Source organism: Penaeus monodon, chromosome 25 (assembly GCF_015228065.2).
Source record: "Penaeus monodon isolate SGIC_2016 chromosome 25, NSTDA_Pmon_1, whole genome shotgun sequence".
NCBI classification, from domain to species: domain Eukaryota; kingdom Metazoa; phylum Arthropoda; class Malacostraca; order Decapoda; family Penaeidae; genus Penaeus; species Penaeus monodon.
Window position 1 is genome coordinate 5,174,270 of NC_051410.1, and position 1,966 is coordinate 5,176,235.

The 1,966-nt window shown below is 42.1% G+C and overlaps 1 protein-coding gene across 1 annotated transcript; it reads right to left on the reverse strand.

Annotated features, from left to right (window-relative positions):
* Window positions 1-538: 538 nt before the first annotated feature.
* LOC119589505 lies at window positions 539-1,740 on the reverse strand. Its single transcript, XM_037938105.1, has 5 exons — window positions 1,635-1,740; window positions 1,438-1,509; window positions 1,124-1,330; window positions 851-1,041; window positions 539-732 (listed from the first exon to the last, which is right to left on the reverse strand). The coding sequence occupies exons 2-5, from the start codon at window positions 1,507-1,509 to the stop codon at window positions 621-623; spliced, it is 582 nt and encodes a 193-aa protein (XP_037794033.1). The 5' UTR covers window positions 1,635-1,740; the 3' UTR covers window positions 539-620.
* Between the last annotated feature and the right edge of the window lie 226 nt (window positions 1,741-1,966).

Sequence of the window (1,966 nt, forward strand, 5' to 3'; positions counted from 1 at the left end):
GTAACCATTATATTAAACCACGACAAACTGCCCGATTATTCATTGGATTAATTAAGCTCTACCCATTTGGTTGTCATTGCTAATTGAGAAATCTCTTGTATATGGTAATTCTGAGTAGTGACAAGAACTTGTTCGAAGATGGGGAGGGGGGGGGGACCTATCTTCCATAAAGTTTGTCAGTTATTACAACTTTATTTTCCTCATTTAATACGGCTTAATCTACGTGCCTTTGTAGTCTTGTTTGTAAATAAGACTTAAGAGAATTAAGCGTTTCGAGTGCTGCAGTATCGGAAGTTAAGAGCTATGAATTCGTTGTAAGCCCCCCCCCCCCTTGAATATTTAAGGTTGCATGTGAAAGCATTCAAGCAACCTATTTAATTAGGCAAATATGCCTTTCATTATCAAATCACGTCAACCCTCCACAGCCTGATACTGCAATAACGGGTTTAAGACTTACATGCATATCTTGCAATTTAAGATTCTTTCAAAGTCTTGGGGGGGGGGGGGTAATAGCTAGTAAAGGATTCTTAAAACCCACTTTGTCATGTTACTTTTATTGCGTAATCCTGGCAGACCCAGATCTGGCGAGTAGTGACCTCCACTAAAGTTTATAACGTTGTCTATTGATAAGATCCTTGCACGAAGATCGTATTGTAAGCGGTGCGGAAGGCTGTCGAAGTCTGCGTGTCCGTCCTGATATTCGTCCTCACTAACGTAGAAGAGATCGTAATTCTGTAAAAGAAAAGCGGCGAAAGTTAAACCTTGCCCACTTCAAGACCTACCCCCCATAAGCGATAACCTTGTCAGAGTCTTATTCTTCAAGTCGTAGTCACTGAAAAAAGATACATACGCCTGGGTAGTTGTTCGAGTGTAGGTCGACTGCATGATGTTATAGTAGCTGTGCGTGATGGTGTAGTGTTCGACCGAGACGTCAGTCACGACCTTTATGTTAGACACATTGTCGGCAACAGTTATGGTTGTTGGCTTAGAGACCAGCTTGGTCTGGATGGCTACATCGTCGTCCACTGGCGTCTGCACAACCTACGAGAGAAAGCAAGTTGTCAACTTAGTAAAGCAGGGTTACATTAGACCCAAGACAGGTATCAAGTGGCTTAATACCCACCACTCTCGAAGGTAGTGTAGATGTCCACAGTGAAAAGTCGGTAATGGTGACGGGGACGCTGTTGTAGGCAGTGTCCGTGATGACAACTGAACGGTCGATGGTAGTGGTTTGAGTGACCGTGATTGTCAGCGGTCTGACGGCAGGGGCAGCATACAAGTTACCAGCACCAGACGAGCTTGCAGTTGCCGGTCGGTTCACAGGAATAAGCTGTCAGGTCAAGAATTGTGCTCTTAAGTTTCTTGCGCACTTCCAATAAGTAGATTACGGCACTATGCATTAGGTCAAAACCATATAATTTCAGTTTTTATACTTACGGGAGGTGGCGAGGCAAGGACCGATGCCAAGACCAGGGTGGAGATCACCAGAATTTGGGTCACAGGAAACATCTATCGAAAGTACAGGATTAAAAAATATATATACACATTTATTCAACCATTTCATTAGATGGCAAAATACAACGCTCACCATTTCCTCCAAAACATATCACAATCCAAAACGCCAACAAACTTACTTTTGTGGATATTTACACTTTTCCGACTGCCAGGCAAACCCACACTGACCCCCGTGGCTTTTTACCTGCACCTTATAGACTCCATAGTACCTTTGGCGGGGAAAATAATACATGTGTTTACAGGTAACAAGCTCATTAGGCCTTTACGAAAGAGCCAACAGTTGTTTATACAGTGATGTTATTAGGTGCCTGTTCGTGGTTCAGGATTATCGATATTAAATTACTTTTGTTTATGTAAGTTTAGGATTAAGAGAAAATTCGAGAGAAATTAAAAAATTTTCAGGAAGACGATGTTATACATCTACAAATATTCGCTACCACATAAATAAATG

What these genes read in the sequence shown, in the direction of transcription:
- LOC119589505 (XM_037938105.1), bottom strand. Translation starts at nt 1,509, where the DNA reads ATGTTTCCTGTGACCCAAATTCTGGTGATCTCCACCCTGGTCTTGGCA. An exon ending in CTACACTACCTTCGAGAGTG is followed by an intron (nt 1,042 to 1,123) that starts GTGGGTATTAAG and finishes TTTCTCTCGTAG; the next exon opens with GTTGTGCAGACGCCAGTGGA. An exon ending in ACTCGAACAACTACCCAGGC is followed by an intron (nt 733 to 850) that starts GTATGTATCTTT and finishes TTTCTTTTACAG; the next exon opens with AATTACGATCTCTTCTACGT.